Here is a 22,912-nt window from a genome sequence, read left to right on the forward strand (position 1 = left end):
GACCACCATGTTTCTTCACCTCTTCTAACAACACCATGTAAGCGTTTGTGAACTGAGGAGACCCTGGTGTAGTTTTAAAAGTGAAATGCTTTCTTGTTCTTGTTTGCTACAGGATTTCAAAGTTCAGGGTCTCCTTTGTCATATTTTTCATTTCATAATGTGCCAAATGTTATCAGGGGTGACAGGTCTGGATTGCAGGCAGGTCAATTTAGCACCCAGACTCTTTTAACACGGAGCAATGCTGTTGGAATATGTGCAGAATGTGGTTTTACATTGTCTTACTGAAATAATCAAGGCCTTCCCTGAAAAAGGCATCATCTGAATGGCAGCATATGTTGCCAAAACATGGATATATCACTCAGCATTAATGGAACCTTCACAGATGTGCCAGTCACCCATGCCATGTTCACTAATGCCCCCTATACCATCATGAATACTGGCTTCTAAAACTGTGCACTGATAACAAGCTGATATAACAACAAGCTCTATATTTCAGCTATTATTTAAGAAAAAACAATGATATTTCAGCTGAGGGGACTCAGAAACAGATGGAAATTGCATTAAAAGGCGGGTTCAGAAAAATGAGCTCTTACATGGTACCCAGTGGTACAGCATGTAGAATCTGGCAGAGAAGTGAAGAGCTTAGAATTCCTTTCAGATCCACTGAAGTCAGTGCAAATCTGGAGATCACTACATATGGAAATCCGTCTACAGTGACGCCATATCAGCCTGTGTATGTGACCTTTAGATGAAATGAGAGGATATTTAACACACAGAGCACATCCTCACTAATGTCCTCTCTTTAAAAAGCTGCTTTGAAACCGGTTTTTGTCAGAAGGTTTGTGGAGCAGGATTGACAAAAAAATGCCAAAACCTGGTTTGGCCTCATTAAGAATCCAGGCCATGCACAAAGCGCGAAGAGCGTCCATCTTATCTCTCCAGAAACTTTCAACAGACAGGCCGGAGTAATCAGCACCCAGTCCAGTTCCCAAGCACCTAAACTGCCCTCTGGGCAAATCCTGTAGTTCAGCAGCAGCTATGTTCTCTCTCCAATATCTGCAGAACTGCTATCTAGAAAATAAGGATCATCCCTTCAGCTGTTAGTAATCCTTCTTACTTGAGGCCCCATGTACTGCTCGGCCACTACTTAACTGATGTCGATGCTAAGCCTAAATAAAGTCCGTCATTGAAGATATGCCAAGAGTTCTTCCAAGAATCCTTAACGTTCGCGCCTACATGGAACTGAGCAGACAGGCAGCTGTGCAAATAGTGTAAAACTATTTATGTTATTTTTAGTTTTTTATTTTTGCCAATAAAATATGATTTATTAGAATAAACACAAATAAAAAGCATACACTAAAACAAGAATTTCTTGTATTCAGCACATTTAGGAAAGAAAGAAAGAAAGAAAGAAAGAAAGAAAGAAAGAAAGAAAGAAAGAAAGAGAGGAAGGTAAGAAGGATAGAAAAAAAGAGAAAGAAAAAAGAAAGATGGAATGAAGGAAGGAAGAAGAAAAAGAAAAAAAAAAGAAAGAAAAGAAAGAGGACAGTAGGAAGGATGGAAGAAAAGAAAGAAAGAAAGAAAGAAAAGAAAGATGAAAGGAAGGAAGAAGAAAAGAAAGAAAGAAAGAGAGGATGGTAGGAAGGATAAAAGAAAAGAAAGAAAAAGAAAGATGGAAGGAAGGAAGAAAAAGAAAGAAAGAAAGATGGAATGAAGGAAGGAAGAAGAAAAAGAAAGAAAGAGGGCAGTAGGAAAGATAGAAGAAAAGAAAGAAAAAGAAAGATGGAAGGAAGAAGAAAAAGAAAGAAAGGAAGAAAGAAAAGAGAGGGCAGTAGGAAAGATAGAAGAAAAGAAAGAAAGAAAGAAAGAAAAGAAAGATGAAAGGAAGAAAGAAAGAAAGAAAGAAAGAAAGAAAGATGGAATGAAGGAAGGAAGAAGAAATAGAAAGAAAGAAAGAAAGAAAGAAAGAAAGAAAGCATGAGAGGAAGGTGGGAAGGAGGCGGTGCAGTGTTACAGTGACAGGACATATAACTGCACATAAACTTACAGAAATTAGGCAGAAATAAAAGAAACGGACGTGAGTTTGAGGAAATTATGAGACAGTCGAATTAGAAGTGCATCTATTTGCATATTTACGTAGCATATAAGGCACATTTGTTGCATTATCAGGAGAGTAAGGCGCTGAGTGGTATGAGGTGGTTTAAACATAAACATAACTAGGAATATCAGCCGTGTTTACAGCCTAAGAGCGCAGTGAAGCGTCATTACAGTAGCAGGTTATGATATATTGCACGCTGTGTATTAACAGCTGATGTAGTGATGTGATTCAGCACAGTCCAGGCAGCAGGAAGTCAGTGAGGTCAGTACCATCTCTGCAGTGAGGAGACTCGTCGTAGTTAGTATCTTAGTAAGAAGAACCCAGGTCTGGTCCCTTTCTAACAGCAGCTCGCCTGATCCAGCCCCCTAAATAGCCAGGGTCCACCAGCAGGCCAGTTTTATTACACACTTCTATAACCAAGAATAGCTCAGCCAGTTCACATTCGCACCTCATGCACCACGTGTGAGGCGAATGACAATAAAGCCTGATCTTATCTTATATCATCTTATCTTATCAAAGTCCCTGTAGTTACTGAATAATAAGCCTTAGTATGTAATAAGCCTGGGATTTTAAAGGGTGAATTTAATGAAGGATTGATTAGATAAACTATGTATTAGATGGCAACTATATTGGACTTCCTTGAGGAGCTTTGGGAATGGTTAAGCTAAAAAACAGCCATGAAATCATAATAGACTGTTAATTTCGCTGCTGTGAAAACAAAACCTCATATATCCATTTTTGATGTTTTTAAGTTTTTTGCATAATTTGAAATTATGATGAATGGACTAACATAAATGTAACATAAACATTCGGGTCGTGGGGGCAGCATCCTAAGCAATGAGGCCCAGACCTCCCTTTCCCAGCCACTTCCACTAGCTAAAGCCAGTTTCAGCAACCGAGGATCAGAACGCCAAGGCCCACGCCTTTGGACACTGCCCGATCCACAAAGCACCGCACCCCTACTACTGCCCCTCCCATCGGTGGTGGGTCGATGGAAGGGGGGACTCATGTAACCCCTTCGGGCTGGGCCCGGCCGGGCACCATGAGTAAATGCCCGGCCACCAGACGCTCGCTGGCGAGCCCCTCCCCCAGGCCTGGCTCCAGGGTGGGGCCCCGGTAACCCTGTTCTGGGCAGGGTACACAAGTCCTGTTCTTGTCTTTTCATAGGGGTTATTATGGATCACACTTTGTCTGACCTGTCACCTTGGACCAGTTTGCCATGGGAGACCCTACCAGGAGCTTTTGCTCCAGACAACATAGCTCCTAGGATCATTCAAGCACGCAAACCCCTCCACCATGATAAGGTGGTGATCCATGGAGAGGTGCGATATATATATATATATATATATATATATATATATATATATATATATATATACACTACACACACACACACACACACACATATATATATATATCGCACCTCTCCATGGCCATAGAGTGTGTGTGTGTGTGTGTGTTTGGACGTTGATGATATGTATGATCCATATGTTCAGTAAGTATAAATAATCATGTTTTTCTCCATAAAGCTGGTCACAGTAATTCAAGCATCTATTACTGTTCTTAGTCAGATGTAAGAAGTGACTGAAAGTCCCTTAAGAAGACGCACCTGGTTGGCTGAGAACTCGAAACCTGCTGTTTGTGAGTAAAAGACGATCATCATCATCATCATCATCATATTTAATGTTTTCACCACAGTCGTGACGTAGTTGTCTTCATCCGCTTTGACCGGAAGCCCTGAGTGTGGCGTCGGGAATGGCTGCTCACATTCGCGGCGCTAGCCGAGGCTTTGAATGAGGGAGAAACGCGGCGTTGTTTGCTCCGATTCTCCAAACCATCGATCGGCAGCTGCGGGGAGCGCATGAGGAGGACTCGGCAGACTCGGTGTGATTTACAAGCCGGTGCCGACCGAGCGGGTTGATGAATGAAGCCGTAAAGCGGGAGAGGGAAGCTGGGCAGCTAAGTGCTAAGTGCTAAGTGCTAGCTAACGCTAACAGCCTCGGGATCGTCAGCTCAGCCTGTTTGTTTTCGGTTTTTGTTTACGGGTTTTTTGGGTTTATTTGTTTGTTTACACGTCTACAGCCGTTCCTCTGTGACTGTATGTGCGCCGAGCTGCTCGGTTTGGTGTTGTAAACTCGTAAGTCAAAGCTAGTCGTTAGTCGCGAGCGCCGCAGCCTCGCTGGCTTGTTTATTTGTCTGTCCGTCCGCCTGAGCGTGTAACCGAGCTGCCCGGTCCCGTTAGCGGATCTCCGCGGCCCCGATGCCCGAGCGCGGCCCCAGAATGAGCGGCTTCTCTATCGGCGAGCTGTGTTGGCTCTTCTGCTGCCCGCCGTGTCCGAGCCGCATCGCGGCCAAGCTCGCCTTCCTGCCGCCCGAGCCCACCTATTCGGTGCGCGCGGCCGCGGACGGCTCGTGCAGCCTGCACCTCACCGAGCGCGCGGACTGGCAGTACACGCAGCGCGAGCTGGACGCCGTGGAGGTGTTCAGCACGCGCACCAGCCGTGGGAACCGCGTGGGCTGCATGTTCGTGCGCTGCGCGCCGGGCAGCCGGTACACGGTGCTGTTCTCTCACGGAAACGCCGTGGACCTCGGCCAGATGTGCAGCTTCTACATCGGCCTGGGGTCGCGCATCAACTGCAACGTCTTCTCCTACGACTACTCGGGCTACGGGGTCAGCACCGGGAAGCCCAGCGAGAAGAACCTGTACGCGGACATCGAGGCGGCCTGGCAGGTCCTCAGGACGAAGTGAGTCAGATCTTTACACACTTAGAGGTGGTTCTTTAGTAGAGGACGTTCTTCTGTTTAGAACCATGAGTCATGTGTTCTTCAGACAGACGGAGAACGAGATGTGTGTGGTTCTTATGTAGAACTTTAAGTTCTATGTGGAACCATTTAAAGCTTAAATGGCTCTTTGCATGGTGAAATGGTTCTTCAGACGGACGGAGAACGAGTTGTGTATGGCTCTATAAAGCACCAAAAAGGGTTGCTTACAAACTGGACGTAGAAGAACCCGTTCGGTGCTATGCAGAACCATAATCGGCACGTTCTCCATCATGCAAAGAACCATATAAGCGTGAAATGTAATGAAATTCAAAACAGAACGGTTCTCTTTACTAACAGCTGTTGAAGAACCGCCTTGTTAAAGAATGATGTGCACGTTTTGGAGGATTATGATGGTTTTCGGGAATGACCGCAGGACACACAGACCGGCCACCTCAGCAATGCCACCTCCTTGTTTCTCCCCTCACTGTCCATCTTATCAGCTCCACTGACCGTATAGCTGCACTGTGTAGTTCTACGGTTACAGACTGTAGTCCATCTGTTTCTCTGATACTCCGTCACCCTGTTTTCAGTGGTCAGGCCACCTCAGAGCGGGTGCTATTTGGGGGTGCACGGCAGTGTCGCCGACGTCCCCTGATTCCAGGCCCTTCTGTGTGCTGTGAAGCTCCCCTCGCTCTGTTTATTCACCAAGAAACCGCGTCTGAAAGCACGTTAAGGATCACGAACAGTGTTGTAACTCCGTGTGCACAGAACCGCAGGAACCCACAGCACGATTACCATGTCATGCGGATATTTGTCTCGGTGTAAAAGTCTGACTGGTTGGCTTTCTCCATTCTGAGGTGAAAAGTTTGTTGCCGTGGTAACTAGTGTCACATACACAGAATAGGGATGCCCACAGAGGACAAACTCGGTCTCGTTGTAAACACAGTTCGCTGTTTGAAGCAGGTAGGTGAGCTGCGGAAAACCTTAAGTGACCAATATTGGCCGACGTTGGGGGACGGGCATCGTTCTAGAGTCAAATAAACAAAAGCATCGTTATTGGACATTTAATTTACACACATCTGTCCTGAAGACCATGAGTGTCTAAGTATCTTCACTTTTATCTTACATTACCAGATTTTTCGTTTTGAGGTGGCTGATGGGGTCTCTATGCTGACTGACTCAGATTTCTTTACGGTGGGGGTGATGGGAACCAGGGGTCTCACTGTCTACAGCACACACACACACATTTTCTAAGCCACTCCTCCCTCAGGGTTGCCGGGGGTGCTGGAGCCTATCCCAGCGGTCATAGGGCAGAAGGCAGGATACACCCTGGACAGGTCATCAGTCCATCGCAGGGCAGACAGACAGACACAGTCACTCACACTCACACCTAGGGGCAATGTAGCCCAATTACTAGTCCAAAAGTAGTCCAATTGGCCTGACTGCATGTCTTTGGACTGTGGGAGGAAACCGGAGAACCCGGAGGAACCCATGCAGACACGGGGAGAACATGCAAACTCCACACAGAGAATCGAGCACAGATATAGCCATTTTATTTGCTATCAAAATCCCCTAGTGTACAGAACCCCGGTGGTGACATCCTGTGTAAATAAACACAGTAAATAATGTATGTAAAACTGTGTAAATAATGTATGGCCACGACTCTGGAAGGCGTGATCCCATTCCCACACCTTACTAAGTCGCGGCCATGACTTATCTCATTCCCACGCCTTACTAATTCATATCCATGCATTAGGATCTCATTCCCCCAAGGCGTGGCCATGAATTAGTGGCCATTATTGTTTATTTATATGACATGTCACTAGCAGGGCTCTGTAGTAGTGAACCCACACGTGTCTTCTGAGGTTTTATGTGTAGCGGTGATGGTTTTCACCTTTCACCGCCCTGCGTCAACTTCCCTCGGTTCATAATCGTCATCACAGTTTAGGCTTTATATTTTAACGAAGTCTTCGTGGGATTGTTAGGGTTGCAATATGCAAACGAGTCTTACCAATCAGTACTATGTGCTCTGAACATCTGGGCTAGTCTCAGACAAATTGTAAGTCATGATACTTGTGTAACACACCAAATATGATTTTGGGTCAGAATAATAAAGCTTGGTTTTTAAGGCATGTGTACCAAAGTGCAAATTGCCCTCATGAGTTAATGGTTAGTGTTACAGCGCCTGCCACTATGGCTGGGTATGGAAATTCAATGCTTAAACGTGTTCACGGTCACCCAGTTTTTGCCTGAAACATTATACCCAACGTGAAAAGAGCACTGTTCCCACATACTTTCAGCACCAGTCATGATCTTAATCTCATTTGAAAGGTAACGAGCAAGCGTTTTTTTGCAGCCATGTGAAAAGCTGTGAATAACTGACGCAGAGTAACAGAGGCTAGAGCGTAGGAGGCTGTTTCCATCTCACTCATACACTCACACCTTGCTAGTAAAAGGCTGGACCCCCTTTTTCCTTCAGAACTGCCTTAATTCTTCGTGGTAGACTTTCAACAAGGTGTTGGAAACGTTCCTCAGAGATTCTGGTTGGTTATTTGAGTTCCTGCTGCTTTTCTATCATCTGGAACCAGTCTGCCCATTCTCCTCTGACCTCTCACATCAACAAGGCATTTTCGTCCACACAACTGACCGCTCACTGGATGTTTCCTCTTTTTCGGACCGTTCTCTGTAAACCTTAGAGATGGTTGTGCGTGAAAATCCCAGTAGATCAGCAGTTTCTGAAATACTCAGACCAGCCCGTCTGGCACCAACAACCACGCCACGTTCAAAGTCCCTTAAATCCCCTTTCTTCCCCGTTCTGATGCTCGGTCTGCACTTCAGCACGTTGTCTTGACCACCTCTACATGCCTAAATGCACTGAGTTGCAGCCGTGTGATTGGCTGATTAGCTATTTGTGTTAAGCAACTGAGTACCTAATAAAGTGGCCGGCGAGTGTAGGTCTCTAAACTCCTCTCTGATTCTTGACGTGTTAAGACCACGTTTTGGATTACGGCGTCTCTGGAGAGCAGCGAGGCTTTAATCGTGAGGAGCGACAGATTTGCTGGAGTTTGTTCATTGGGTACTTGTTTCAAAGCAGATCATAAAATGGTGAGAATGGGCTCCTGAGCTGTCAAACCTTTATGGTATATTGCATCACTGTGTTGCTGGACGCATAACAAAAGACGTATAAACGACCAGAAGTGGACGCTTCAACGGAAGTGTGCTGGTACTGGTGCCGTGGTCTATAAAAGGCTAATGATATGAACAGAATTACTTCCCAGTTTAAAAGGCGTTTAGGATCATATTTCATTATGTGACATAATTTCCTCTTCCTTTTAAAGCAAAAATAAGATTTCTCTCTTTTTTTTTTTTTGTATTGTCAGTGTTGAAAAGAGTCAAGGGGATCTATAGACGTCAAGATAGAGCTGTGTTGGTGCGGCTCACAGTGGATTCCGGCTGTTTTCTGAGATGCAGGGCAGGAAGTTAAACATTGAATTACAGGAGCGCCTCTGAGAGGATGTCTAGACTGACTACCGAGCGTCAGGATGATATGAGAACCGTCTTTGACTGCCAGGTTATTGTTATTATTAAGTAATGCAATTGTGCTACGTTAACAGATGCTTGACTGGAAGTTTTGCGGAAATGTTTTGAAGTGGCGTCATCTTCGCTCCAGCCTTCCTTCCATGTAAATGAAGCTTTCACAGGCAGTGCTTTTACACAGAACTCATAAAATATTCATACAACAAGATGCCTCAACCTTTCGGGACAGCTGACTGCGATAACTGTCACTCTGTGGGGCATCAGAAATCTGCTCTCAGTGTGACTAATGTCCACTTTGGTTTGGTCGCATAACCTTTTTTTAACTGCGGTTATGAAAACATACGTTGGATTGTGTTGGATGTTGTTTGTGTTGGGTGCTAATTGTCGGCTTGGTCTCACTTAGTGATACTGTGGTGTTGACACATTTCACTCATTGTGTTTAAATTTCAGACTAATGTTTTTACCGAAGCCTGATCCTTTCAGCATATTTACTCCTCAAAGTCAGCATAAATGGGCAAATCGTAAAGCATTTTCATTCCGTACTGCGACGTGTGTGTGAGTGAAACGTGCTCTCAGGGAAGGTCTTTGAACTAGCTGAGCGTTTTCTCTCCATGATGTGTGGGTGGTGGGATGGAGAGATAAAACGGGAATTTATCTGGGACGTGCTCGGATGCATAAGTGCTCTGTTAACTTTTAGTGGTGCCAGTGTTCGAGTATCATATTTCATCATGGAAATGTTCTGACCAGCAGCTTAGAGACATGCTAACGGTATTTTCATAAAATGATAAAGTGTGAAACTTTAGCACAGATTTGCAGGCAAGTTAGATTGTGTTTATGTATCGTTGCTGTCAGAACAAAACCTTGTATCTCCAGCTGCATATTGCGTCTCCATGCCCTTTATAATGTGCGTGAATTTCATGATGGATGGCCCCAAAGGAACGGGCCAAAATGACTGTCTGGTTCCATTGACTTGCATTATAAGTAGAGCATGTTCTTTCGTTCTCCTGCAAGGTTGTCATTTTGGAGATGTGAGGTTCCGACAACATCAACATGTTAGTGATGTGGTGTGTGTTGCCAAAGATGTGTCCTAAAGACGAAGCACAGCTTTATCCCAGAAGAGACTAGACCTCTGAAGTGTGGGACCATTTTACGCTGCGCAAGGCGGACAATATAGTGCAGTGTATACGCTGTAAAATGGACCTGGCCCACCAGAATAGTCCTCCGTCAACGCTGCAGCACCTGAACCGAAAGCATCCTCACGTGAACTGCACTTCTCCAGACGGACTCAGAGCCTCTACAGCGCGTGTTTACGATTGCTAACTGATATGAACACCAGCGCTTATTAGAACGTCCAGTATCTGTAATTATTTGTAGCCTGTGTTATGAGTCGATAGTGACCAGGCACAATAAGTTACAAGACAGCAAATGCACCAAAATCTCACTCATGTAATTTATCTCTCCTCATCTCTCCCTCCTGCGCACGAACACACACACACACACACACACACACACACACACACACACACACACACTCTGATAGGTTACATCTCGAAACCATCCCCAAACATAAGGTAGTAATAGAAAATGCAACAGATGGACAAATTCATTCATGTCTATTCACTAAACCCTTTTCCCGTTTTAAAATTAAGATAAAACTAAGGACGAATAGGCTAACCTGTTTGTGAAGTTGTATTTCATAGTTTTTTTTCATGTACATCATAGAAGTTTCGCAGACGTGTTGAATAAGTGGGCTTAGTTCTGGAGCCAATAAGCCAAAGGTTTTAAGCTTTAATCTAGTAAAAGTGTTGTTTGAATAAAAAACCCTTTTGTGAGAAATAACAGCCAAAAAAAAAAATTTTGCTTAATTGCTTGCTCGTTTTAAGAGGCCTTTCATGTTGTATAACAGGCTATAGTTGCTTAAAAACACAAAAGTGTGATTTATCCGATTACTCAATTCATCAATGAAAAAAATGGACAGAATACTCGATTCCAAAAATATTTGATAGTTGCAGCCCTGAATTCCACCCACTAGTTAGGAATCCCCCAATCATAATACAACCAGCACTAGAAAGCAAGCACAGGCTTCCTCCGAGACCTGTGAAGCACCACCGCATCTTTGCGAACGGCCACTAAAGCAAGGTCAATAGACAACTGGACGCGCTTGGAGGAAAACGCCAATTGCCTTTTGTAATCTCAGCTAACGGGCAGTTGTGGGCTGGAGGTTAGAATCAGCCTTATGACCAGAAGGTTGCAGCTTTGATTCCCTGAGCCAACAGGACATGAATAAAGCGCTGTTGAGCAGCTCATCTAACCCCCAATGGCTCCCCGACGCCGTGGTTAGGTCTTCCTATTGTCTTGGTCAGGTGTGCATGTATGAGGGTGTTTCACTGCCTGCATGGGTTCAATGTAGATTCCTCTGTATGCAAGCACAGTGTTTCAGAATAACCGAAGCCTGCGCTGTCCAGCATCGTGGGTGATGGGGGAGCCATCCTGCCCACCCTGAGAGTGAGGTCAGTTGGTCTCCCAGCCCCAGGCACAGGTGGCTGTAGCATCACCAGTGATTGAATTTGCAGTCTCCTGGTGATCGAGCCATCAAACTCAATTAATTAAAGAGCCATATAAGAAAATCTCAACCAATCTCAACCGAACAAACTATTATATATTCGTTACATGCGAAAACCTCAGCAGTGAAATATAGGCTCATGTAGTAGACCTTGAAATATTGCTTGAATAAAATAAAATATAAAATATTTTAAATTGAAATGTCCCCAGGAGCTCGGTCTTTTAAGCCTATTTATTTGCTTGACCTAGACACTCGTTATGCTTTCTTTGCTGCAGGTTCATTAAGACTGCCGAGCTGACGTGAAGTGTTTGTTGGTTGACCTGCAGCTGAGATGCAGCTAGTATGTGGTGATGTGATATAACTGCTGGGGGAACTGTGCAGCATTGTTTATAGCTGAGGTGTAACCACTGTCTCATAGATTGTAGTTGGTGTTGGAGAGTCCGAGTGTACGGAACATTGCAGTGATGCTGGGCCAGTATTAATAGAAAATATAAATACTTCTGTGGGCTAGAGAGATTTGTCCCCGGTCTGATGTGGCCCACCCTGAGAGGGTTGCACCGCTCGGGAGACGCCAGACTAGATTATTGTTGTTAGCATTAATTCCAGAAACACTTCTAAACTAATATTCCTCTGACAAACTACTGTGCTGTACTGTGCATCATCTGCTGAAGAACAAACACCTGTGGAAGACAACGAGTCCTCATCAGTCCCTGGTGGTCTCGTGGTTAGGATTCGGCGCTTTCACCGCCGTGGCCCGGGTTCGATTCCCGGTCAGGGAAGTCGTCTGTTGGGGCAGTCATGGGCTGGAGGTTAGGGATCCAGCCTCGTGACCGGAAGGTCGCCGGTTCGATCCCCAGAGCCAACAGCACATGACTGAGGTGTCCTTGAGCAAGACACCTAACCCCCAACTGCTCCCTGGATGCTGTGGATAGGGCTGCCCACCGCTCCGGGCAAGTGTGCTCACTGCCCCCTAGTGTGTGTGTTCACTAGTGTGTATGTGGTGTTTCACTTCACGGATGGGTTAAAAGCAGAGGTGAAATTTGCCCATTGTGGGACTAATAAGGGTCACTTAATCTTAATCAGCATCCGGTGTTGGCGATTAGGTCATGCTACTAATCCAACTCGAAAACCTACTAGGTTCCCTCAGCTGTTCTTGAAAAACAAAGCGTGTTTTCAAACCTTCAAACCGTCTTCCTCGGTGTGATGCTAAATTCTTGTGTGATACCTGAAAAGGTGAACCAGCTCTACATTCATTTCAGCCAAAAATCCGGCTGTTATTGGTTATCACTGTTGGAGGCGGTGCATAATTTGTCACATGTTGATGGAAGGTTTTGAGGGAATTCAAGAAGTTTTCCATTAATATATGATATGAATCTAGTCACATGAGCAGTTGAACTAAGTGCATCTCTGATAGTTTGTGCTTTACACACTGATCTTGACCTGGCAGGATGGATAAAGATGGACTGCTGTGTTATATGAGTTTTTTTTTTTTCTAATGAAATAAAAAAAGGGGAATTTAATCGTTATATCTGCTGTTTAGATTGATTCGTAATGTTTTCATAAAGCTATTTTAAATAAAATAAACAGCACACATTGCTCCTTAAATGTTATTTCCTACCCCGATGTAAAATTCAGCCCAGCCTACTATTTCATTGTGCAATCATTATATTTATCACGTAGCCCAAATTGCCTGTATTCTGTTACCTGAATGTGATTATGCCGCTCTCGCTGCTGTGTAACTTTAAATGCAGAGCACCCGTGCGTGCTCAGACATCAAATAATCCTCAGTATGAAAATAGAATGAAAGTATGTGCGGCCCTTCCGTAATCACAGACGGGCAGGGCTGCGAGTGGATCCCTTCGTTGAAAGCTCGTTTATCTGTTAAATAATACTCGGTAATTAATAACTCCCTTCTTAGTAGGTGCCTTAGAGTGAATAAGCTTGTTAAGATTAATAGCATTTGCCATTTGCATCTTATGGCTGGGAGGATTTAGTGTCGAGATCTGGACCGTTTCTTCCTAGTTTGATCCCAGTTTAACTGCTTTAAGGTTGCTGACACTGTTTGTATATGTATCTCCATAGAAAGACACTCACCAGTCGAATGGGACACTCTGGAGAAGCCTAAGATCACCATGCCCAATGCCAAGTGTGGGCTAGAGGGGTAAAAAGCCACCCAATATTGGGCTATGAGCAGTGGAACTGTGTTCCCTGGAGCGATGGAGCTCCATCCAGTACCTCTGGGATGAGTTGGAGTGACCCAGAACTGACCATCTAACATCAGTGCCTGACCCCACTAACGCTCTTATGGCTGAATGCAGTCAAATCCTCTCAGTAAAAGAAAGTGTGAAGTCTTTCCAGAAGAGTGCCGGCTGTTATTGCAGTAAAGGGGGACAAGCTCTTTATTAAGACCCTTCATTTCAGAAGAAAAGCTGGTGTCTACAAAACTTTGACACAGTTGTGTTGAGAACAAAGGCTGAAAACCTTTTGAGTTACATTTGAATAAATTAACTCGGGCGCTGCATTTAGCTCAAAGTAGGGTTTTGTGCTAATCTGTTTTTAAGCATTACCATATCGCCACCTGACACCTTTTCAGAATCATTTCGCCTTCTGTGAAAATGTGCCAGGTTTGCTAACAGCATGTTCGTTTGCTGTGAAGTTTAAGCCCACGCCTTGAGTTTGAGTGGTTTTAGGCCCACTCGGTCTCTTGTTCTTTTAATGATGTTTATTAGTTCACCTGCAGACCTATTGCACATCCACTGACCACTGGAGCAGCAGCAGTTAGCCAACTCGAGAACTTGTGATATTTATTCATCTTTAAATAATATCGCTGTTGTTGGAAGAAAACCTCAGATGTCCATTTTTCTCGTTTTTGGTTATTTGGCATAATTTGAAAGTGGCTGTCGCCCTTTACATTATATATACATTTCATGATGAATGGACCAAAGGAAACGGCCCAAAATTACGTGGAAAAAAAGTCTGGTTCCATTGACTTACATTAAAAGAAAGGTATGTTTTTTCCTTCTCCTGTAAAGTTAACATTTTGGAGATACGAGGTTTTCTTCCGACAACAGCGATATGAATATGTAATTCGTCACAGTAACGATGACTCGTTTTTTTGTCCACCCCTGTTTTAGGAATATGTATATATTCTGTCAGGGTCCTTCTGAAGAAACCGTCCCAAACCATGTCCACAGATATTTGAGTGTCAAAATTGTCATGCAGATAAACAAAATCAGTAAAATTTACTAGACCAGCTCAAGGTCTATGTGGTACAACATGTCCTATCCACTGCCTCCTCTACTTTCACACCAACCATCTCCATGTCCACCTTCACTACATCCATAAACCTTCTCTGAGGTCTACCTCTTCTCCTTCTACCCGGCAGCTCCATCTCCAACATTCTTTCCCCAATATATCCACTATTCCTCCTCAACACATGTCCAAACCATCTCAACCTGGCCTCTCTGGCTTTATCTCCAAACTGCTCCACCTTCACTGTCCCTCTGATCTGCTCATTTCTAATCTTGTCCATCCTTGTCACTCCCAACGAAAATCTCAGCATCTTCATCTCCGCCACCTCCAGCTCAGCCTCCTGTCTTTTAGACAGAGCCACAGTCTCCAAACCGTCCATCATAGCAGGACGCACTGCTGTCTTGTAGACCTTCCCTTCCACTCTTGCTGCTATCCTTCTGTCTCACATCAGCCCTGACACCTGTCTCCACCCACTCCATCCTGCCTGCACCCTCTTCTTCACCTCTTTTCTCCACTGTCCATCGCTCTGGATGGTTGACCCAAGATATTTGAAGTCATCCACCTTTACGACCTCTACTCCTTGCATCTTCGTGGTCAAAAATATTATCACGATAAACAAAATTCATATCAGTCGATATTGATGCATAACACATGTCAAATCATTGTTTCTTTCCAGTTTGAAGGCAGATTTTTGCTCTTGGGTGGTTAGTTGCTGTTTTAAAGTATCCTTTATGGTCAGAACACGACAAACACTCACCAAACAGTGGAATATTCCCAATTCTGTCATGGGTCTGGTCGGCTGTTTTCAGCAGCTAGAAAAGCACGAATGCAGTTCATGTAATATATGTGTGTGTGTGTGTGTGTGTGTGTGTGTGTGTGTGTGTGTGTGTGTGTGTGTGTGTGTGTGTGTGTATATATATATATATATATATATATATATATATATATATATATATATATATATATACACACACACACACACACACACACACACACACACACACACACACACACATATATATATATATATATATATATATATATATATATATATATATATATATATATATATATATATATGTATGTATGTATATGTGTATGTATGTATGTATGTATGTGTATATATATATATATATATATATATATATATATATATATATATATATATATATATATATATATATATGTAATGATGCAAGGTACCCCCTTAGCACATTACCACTATAAATGACTGTAGACATACTCACCTGTTTTAACATGCACTGCTCATACTCACCTTCAGGTCCTAAAAGAGTATTGATTGTGACTCCTGGGCTTTTACTTACCTGGGTGAGTCCACCCTCTGTAGTAGAGGAGGGGAATGAGAACCGGTAAATACAAAGAGAAAAGTGAATCCTGTGAACATTGTAAATAACAGTGATTGATTACTGTTTCTATGGCCTTGTATTTTGACGGCCACGTATAATGTTGTACCATATTCATTTCAGCATGTAAATATGAAATATATGGTTTATTTTCCTACCTGTGGGGGGAATGGAATAGCTTGGGGGAGGAGCTACCTGTATTTATACGGTTCCGTAACCACAGTTAGGGAGTTCTTCTTCCCCTTTGGTAGCAGTGCTGGGCTACACCTGTTTGTAAGGATTATTTGAGTGACTAGACTTATGTCACTTTGCAGTCACAGTCTAATCACCTCTGTTGATTGAGGTCGTATTTGTTTTTTGTTCTTTTTGTTTTAAACGTGCGCCTGTAAATACACCGCTTGCCCTACACTACCCATAAGGCGTACCATTTTTATTCTTTTGGGGGTAGTTGTGGCCACGCTTTATCGCAATATATAATACATAATTCTATATAATATTCATAACTGGTTAGTTTCTCAACGTCAGCTTAGTACGAACAGCGAACGTTAGCTGGCTCAGTAGGTCAGTGATGGATCACACAGACTTACTGCCATCATTCCTACCACATCCCTGTCGGAGCATGTCACAGTATTCAAGCACCAGCTAGCAGACAACTGGATTTCTCTATAGTAATTTCAGTTCAGTTCAATTCAACTTTATTGTCATTATACAATACAGGGTAGTACAGTGTACTACTTTTCCAGTGCAGTAATAAAAGATGCATGGTAAACAGTGCAAAGACAAAAGACAGTAAAAGAGTATCGGACGCAGCCAAGCTGTGCGTAGGCAAGTGTTATTGGATGTATAGACAGTTAGTGCATAGTCAGATATTCAAGTGTATCAGGTATATAGACAGAAATGCGCTGGTGAACTGCAGTACAGTAAATGCAGAAATACTGTTGGTAAAATAAAGAGATGTAAACTGATCTGAATTTAAAGTGTACAGTGCAGGTAGAGAGTAGCAGCATCTGATTTGGGGGTTGAACCTCAATATATCAACGCCAGACAAACAGAATCCTCCTTTTAGGTGCGATTAAACTGAAATCGGTTCTTTTGTGTCTTGTCTGATCTACAGCATCATCGATTCGCCGTGTTGTGCGAGCGACGGAGCGCTGCTTCAAGTTAGCCAGCCGCTAACAGCTAGCCTGGGAAGATAACGTTCCCAAACTGTCCAAAGGCACACACCGGCTCCTCAGATACTTTCGTTTAAATCAGGGCTGTAATTTGCTTGAACCCACTTCTTTCTTTCACTTTTGTTGCTTGGGAATGCACTAAAATATGACTGGGCGCTGTAACAGCACTGTAGCTGAGATGAGCAGACGTGACTGAACGCTGCTAAAGCTTGTTTGGATGTAAGGAAAGAGGAGCGTTCTCCGGAACAGATACGCCACTTATCCCGTCACTCGCACTCAGTCACAGGAGAGCAGATCACCGCTCGCTCCACTCGGACAGGGAATGTATAACTCCACGTTTCAGACATTGATAAAATATATTTGGCCACTCATTTTACTCATCGCCCCGATCGAAAAGCTTGGGAGTGCGCCCCCTTTTGGCGACAACCTAGTAGTGTCGCCTTCCTTGTAGTAGAAAACACCACCAAGGCTGTCACTAGATGTAGAAGCGTGAGAATGTTTATAGAACATTTCTTGTAGTTCTGTTGATGAAAAATATCTCGCGATAATTATCGTTGTCCTTTTATTGCCCAGCCCTAATTGCAATAAATGAACCTTTTGAACTGAATTTTGTCATTTTAAACTGGATGTGACTTAAAACAACAAAATTATGTGGCACTCGTAATAAGAAACCTTGTGGCTGTCAGTATGTTGTGGTAATGAGAAAATTTTAATATACAGTATGTTTTAATCATTGCTTCTAAAGTGCTCAAATCAGCAGCGGCGGTGTACAGATTGTTTGGATGCATCGAGACCATTTTTCAGGCGGAGAACATGATGGGACAGCACGGTGTGTCTACAGTTTAAAAGAACCAACATGTACACTTCGCAGTTCTCGTTTAAACAGAGTAAAGTCAGCATTTATGGACTTTCCAGCTCCGCATGTCTTGCGGAAAAGGTTGCGATTGTGTATTCAGTCGCACTGTGTGTTCCTGGTGGGACTTAGCAATGGCAGAGTGTTTAACGCAGGGGTGTCCAATCTTTTTCTCAGAGGGCTGGTGTGGCTGCAGGTTTTGACTCGAAACGAGCCGGAGCACAGCTGACTCCACTCGTTTAATCTAGTTTCTGCCTTCAAGCCGCTGATCATGTGATCTCCTGCTTTGCTGGGACGAAAACCAGCAGCCACGCTGGCTCATTGTGGATAAGATTGGACGCTCCTGGTTTATGACCAGCGATTATCTGTCTGACCTCCACTGAGTCAGTGACACTTCTCTGTGAGAAGAGCTTCCTTCACTGTGTTTACATACAGAGATTTTTGCCAATCCGATTAAACACGTCCTGATTACAGCTTAGAGCTGAGGTGTTTATAATCTCACTCTACTCAACAATTTGATCTTTGTTTACATGCACACTACAAGTAATCCCGTCCAAAATTAGGTGCATGCGTAAAGAACAACTTGGTGTAGATGTTACCATGACGGCGAACATCACGCGGGTCCAGTCAGAGTGAGATGAGCAGCAGTGAGCAGTGCTTGTGTTTTTAATGGCTTTAAAATGATGCGAGACTCAGGAAAACGTCCTTCACGCGTCCTTATTTAAGAAGGCCGAGAGGAAGACGTCGTGTTCTGAGACACACAAGCTGGACGTCCGTCCCACAGGCGTCTTTTAAAGATCAGAGCATGAACTTCGTCTCCTCTGCAGATCAGTTTCACCACCGTGTTGAACGTTTTAAACTTTGACTATGACTTGACGCACATGCAGAACGGACTTAAATGTTCTGATTCGGAATGTAATCAGATTCTGACGTTTACATGGTGGTTGTTCTTCTGTTTAACAGATTATTTACAGGATTACCCAGCTTGTTCAGTTCAATCGGGCTGGTCTATTCTGAGTGAGGTGTACACGTGGACGTATTCTATTCCGCTATTAGTCAGATTATTAATGGATGATCAATCTACATGTAAACGTGGCTGCTTCCAGTTTGAGTGTCGGCGGGTATCAGAATGTCGGGTTTGGTCTGTTTTTTATGAGTACGAGTAAATTAGTGCCTTGTTAGCTCTACCAGTATTGGCACCCATGCTTCCCTACAATTATGGAAAGAGTAGTGAAGAAAGAAAAACTTTTAATTCAAGCGGTGTTACAGTAATTTGATTTATTTAAAATCAATTCTTAGTCATTATTCGTTTATCAAAAAAAGTCGTTTTACATTTTTCACGTTTCTTCCCAGCAGTTCATGTTTGTGAGAGTAACTGGTCCAGGTTGAAGGTGCTGCTCAGCTTAGTTAACCTTAACCTTGAGAGGGAGGTTTTAGAGAAAGTGGGAGATGCTCATTGTGAGTGCACCCCTCCCTGCGGTTGAGTGCTTGAGCACTACGTCCTTTTTTCTGTACAAATGACCTGAATGTACGTCCCTAATGCAGTTACGGCAGGTTTTTATGGAATTTTGCCTGTTTTCGCGTCAGAGCGCCTGCATCCCCAGATGTCCCTTCACGCGCTCTACTCTCTTTGAAAGCCACTTGAGTACCCACAATCCACCTTTCATTTACCCCGTGTTTGTCTAGCTCTCAGAATCAGAACTTGCAGCACTTAGAGTGTAATTACAGAGCGGAGTGCTGCAGCTCTTTGGCAGGCTTTCCTAATTCATCCCCACGCTGCTAGCTCTTCCTCGCTGCAGGATGATCTTCATGGGTGGCTAATAATACAGCATGTGTGGGAGACATGGACTTGGAGCAAATATGAGTAGCTCATACAAATTTAAATGCTTATCTATATTTCATTGTTTCAGCATTGACGATATCATAAATACAATATGTCAATCAAATAGATTCATAATATAGTTGTTTTCTTCAACTAAAGTCTTGATTCTCATTGCCCTACAGTTTTGTTCAATGATGAGCTTAGTTCATTAAAGGGCCAGATTTTTGGAGACACCTGGAGCCTGTCATGCAACATGTGGGATGAGTTTAAAGACGAAACGGCAGCCAATCAGGTCACGTGTCTTCAGCGAAAACATTCCACCGATTTTTCAGAAGTTCTTGTCGTAATGTGAAGTCATTCAGAGTGGTTTGGTGTGAAATGCTCCATTCTAGGGAGCTTCACAGTGGTAGTGATAGGAACCAGACGTCCAAAGAGTTTAATGCCTTTGAAATCTCCCCCTACATATAAAAACTCAAGACACCTGTAGGTTCACTACCACAGCTTTTTAGGCACACCGTTAATAAAAAAAATAAAAATAGTAGACTTTGAGGGGAAAAATTCATATTTCGAGGAAAAAACGTTGTAATATTTGGAGGATAAAGGGGGCTAACTCTAGGGGGACTGCCAGAGCGTGCTGTGGTCTCGGTTGCCGTACTGGTGCCGGAGTTCCACTCGTTCCTGCTTTCCCTTTGCAAAGACTCTGGCCACAATATTGCGACATTTCCTGGTATTAACGCCACTTTAATGTTGTAATTTGACTTTTTTTATTTTAATATTTTTTATTTTTATTTTAACAGTGGTTCTGATTGTCACCACCGCCGTACGTCACACCGCTCTGAATGATGTTTACTCTCAATGCCAAAATCTTAAATGTGTCCAATTGCCTTTTAATCACTGTTGTGAATTAATATTCTGTGCCAGTACTGTAAATAGTATTTAGTTTATCAGCCGCTTTGTACCTCATTCATCCCGTTTTTAAGCACTGTGTACACTTTGTGGCCACCTTTTTAGATGCACTGACCTTTGTAGAAGCCATAGATCAGTTTGCTTCACTTTAGTGGTATCAAATTCCCAGTGAGCTGAGAGGAAAATGCAGCCACTTTCTAAAAGAAAATATTGGTCCCAGTTATACTGTCTGCTCCTCTTTGCCCTCTTTTGCTCTGAAAGAATGGACCCAGATGTCTAGTTTGGGTCACTGTGACCACGGTCCACACAAAAGGGAGCAAAATAGAGACACTTTAAGAGAAAATATATGTTGTTTCCCCTTGTTATTTTCTGAAGGTCTAAACCATGTTCATTGTAGACTTTAAGCAAATGGCAGGAAGGTGAAACTGGTCGCACTCTCACCTTGCCTGATCACTTTCGTTTGTATTGAAATGACCCTTTGTCTCACGACCTTAAGGTGACCTCTCTACTCATTCTCCTTCTACAACCCCTCTTTATCCCTCCTCAAACTCCTTTTCCCCCTCCTTCCTCCCCCTTAGTTTTCATTGTATATAAGGTCCTTCCAAAATATTCTTGCCTGGACTGCTGACCAGACTAGGGACTGCAGACTGGACTGCTGACCAGACTAGGGACTGCAGACTGGACTGCTGACCAGACTAGGGACTGGAGCCTGGACTGCAGACCAGACTAGGGACTGCAGACTGGACTGCTGACCAGACTAGGCACTGGAGACTGGACTGCAGACCAGACTAGAATGGACTGCTGGCCATACTAGACTGGTGACACACTGATGACCAAGCTGTGCCCGTGCATGATCATCTGCATGCACGTGAATAAGACTCCTGATCCTGCTGATTGACTGTTGATTGACCACGCTGTACCCAAATAAACTCCATTCAACACCGAAGCTCCAGTCTCCTGACTCCTCTTGTCGAGTAAGGGGTGAATTGATGATGCCGTTTTCCTTATTCATACACTTGTTTCGAAAGGAATGCACTTATTTAGGAGTTGTGGGCAATCGGCTCTAAACCCACCTGGATGAGTGTTACAGGGTAGTACATTTATTTCTGTAGAGTTACAAATGCAGTAAAGTGAACGACTTTAGATATTTTAGTGCAGCGGCTCACCGTCGTCTTCTGCTCTTCTGGAGGACAAACGAGTCAAGTAGGAGTCAAACGAGACGTTTGCCCAGTGCTGATCCTTTTTAAGTGTATTTTTGTCTGAACTGATGTGATTCTGACGTCATGCGTCTGTATTTTCATACTTTTATTTTCCTGTTTTTCAGTACTGCATTAAAATCGTCTTACCCTTATAAAGCAGCCCGTCGCACTAATATGTGAATGAAACACACATCCGGTTTTGTTGGTGGGTTTTCTGTTGTGGAGGAGACATGCTGACCTTTACTTTGCCAGATTAGTGGTGCTGCCATGTGGTCGGCGAGTGATGCTCAGCCTATTTGATTCATGTCGTAGTACAGGCATTATGACTAGGTGCAACATATTATATTAAAATCTGGCTCCCTCTGCCCGCTGGGACTTTGATGCCGCTTAACTGAAACTGATTGCTCTAGCCGGTCGGCAGCAGTGCTCATCCAATGAGGCCTTCTGTCTTCAGCTCTGATGTTCTTGTAGTTTTACTAAGATGATTGAGGACACACGTTCTCATTAATGATTTTGCGCTCTGCAGCGAGGCGGGATTCGCCGTGTTTTATCAGTGATGCGTGTCTGCCTCATGCAAAGCAACTACAGGACTGCAGAGCGATATTCAGTTAATTGTGCCGTTTCATTTTTTGCCATCTTTTCTTTCTTCTCGCGCCTATATGTTAAATAAGGAGTTGCATGTTGACCATACAGTGGGAAGAAAACAGGCTGAGCCTGTTAATGATGTGTGGAAATTAAAATAATTTCGCTCCCTTTGAAACCAGTCAAGACGAGTTCCCAGAAAATTGATTTTACTTTGCGCGAGAGCGTGTTTTAAAGTGATTGGCATCTTCGGGAGTTGTTTACCAAATTCCAAGGCGATTGGTTTTTCTAAGCCTTTTCCCAGGTGTTGCTTCTGCTCTGGACGTGGCGGATTCGAGGCTATATCCCACGCCCTTCAGTGAGGGATTTCAGTGTTTATCCTCCGCCGCTGTTCTTTGAACGCTTCAGCAGAGAAGCCTGAGTTATGGGCCTGTTTACTGGGCCGTGTGTATCCATCCCTGCCGGTTAATCTCGCTCTGCAGCGGTTGCCTCTCTTATCCTTGTGCGGTCGGTGGGAGGAAGGAGTGAGCCGGGTTTAATCAGCGCGCATTCGCAGGTACGATTCGCCGGATGAGCTGGAGCCGGCGACTTACACGCTTCGCAGCGCCGACACCCAACTTCCCTACATGGGCCTAGCTTTGCGTTTTAGTGCGTGTGGAAGACATGGAAAGCTCTCTGAGGCAGGTAGAGTACAGCAAATCCTGATCAACTAGCCAGAAGCTGGTTGAATGAGGACTGGAGTTCATGGGTGCGTCAGTCATGAATACCCAGTTTTAGCTTCTTTAGTGTCATATGGGCTGT

The 22,912-nt window shown here is 43.8% G+C and overlaps 1 protein-coding gene and 1 non-coding gene across 2 annotated transcripts in view; both read left to right on the plus strand.

Annotated features, from left to right (window-relative positions):
- The first annotated feature begins 3,816 nt into the window (after positions 1–3,816).
- The window catches only part of abhd17c (abhydrolase domain containing 17C, depalmitoylase), a 63,372-nt gene continuing 44,276 nt past the window's right edge, over positions 3,817–22,912 (plus strand). The window contains exon 1 of the mRNA XM_017699573.2: positions 3,817–4,843. Within this exon, the coding sequence (XP_017555062.1) occupies positions 4,359–4,843 (485 nt within the window). The 5' untranslated portion in view covers positions 3,817–4,358. The remainder of the gene's footprint in view (positions 4,844–22,912) is intronic.
- On the plus strand, positions 11,669–11,740 carry trnae-uuc. Its single transcript has one exon. It is a non-coding gene; the product is annotated as a tRNA-Glu (tRNA).

This window comes from Pygocentrus nattereri, chromosome 15, assembly GCF_015220715.1.
Source record: "Pygocentrus nattereri isolate fPygNat1 chromosome 15, fPygNat1.pri, whole genome shotgun sequence".
Taxonomy (NCBI): domain Eukaryota; kingdom Metazoa; phylum Chordata; class Actinopteri; order Characiformes; family Serrasalmidae; genus Pygocentrus; species Pygocentrus nattereri.